Below are 749 nucleotides of genomic sequence, written 5' to 3' on the forward strand. Positions count from 1 at the left end.
ATATATATATACTCATACTCATACTCATACTTATACTTATACCATTACCCATACGTGCATACCTTTATACCACGCGTTATATATAAAGTTCTAACATATATTTATTATTCATCATGTACACCTATACACACCACTGGTCAACACATACGAGTGACGTCGCAAATTCTTTAAGACAAATTGATTTGAAAAGATTTCATAAACGTACACCCTAGACTGGCGACAGATACGTGATCCTGAAGCGGTACAGTGACTTCTACAAGCTGCGTGCGGATATCGTGAATTCTATTGAAGCACAACCCGTTGCCGTCAGAGGTATCATAGGACACGCTCTCATGGCGTTTCCCGAGAAGAAGATGTTCAACAACAAGACAGATGAGGTATGCATGTGTATGTATATCATTGTCTCAATCAATATCATGCAGATATGTGTGTTCTATTATGTCTTGTCCTTGTACGCGTTTGTGTGTTTGTTGATTCGATTACTTGTATCTCTGTGGCGATCCGTGTTGTTTCTGACATCCATTGAAACACAGACCATATGGTGGGAGGTATCAGTGGGCATGCTCTCATGGCGTTGTCCAAGAGCGATAATATTAATACTATAAACTCGTACATACCACACATACACAAACACACACACACACACATATATATATATATATATATATACTATATTATATTATATTATATTATATAGTATATACATATTTATATATGCATATGCGTATACGTATACATATACTATTTAG

The 749-nt window shown here is 35.9% G+C and overlaps 1 protein-coding gene across 1 annotated transcript; it reads left to right on the forward strand.

Annotated features, from left to right (window-relative positions):
- Nucleotides 1-212: 212 nt before the first annotated feature.
- On the forward strand, nt 213-605 carry SARC_17609 (hypothetical protein; the record flags this gene model as incomplete). Its single annotated transcript, XM_014288298.1, has 2 exons — nt 213-377; nt 534-605. Coding segments are annotated over 2 exons (237 nt in total), but the record flags the coding sequence as incomplete, so codon positions are not given.
- Between the last annotated feature and the right edge of the window lie 144 nt (nt 606-749).

This window comes from Sphaeroforma arctica (assembly GCF_001186125.1).
Source record: "Sphaeroforma arctica JP610 unplaced genomic scaffold supercont1.11388, whole genome shotgun sequence".
Lineage (NCBI taxonomy): Eukaryota > Ichthyosporea > Ichthyophonida > Sphaeroforma > Sphaeroforma arctica.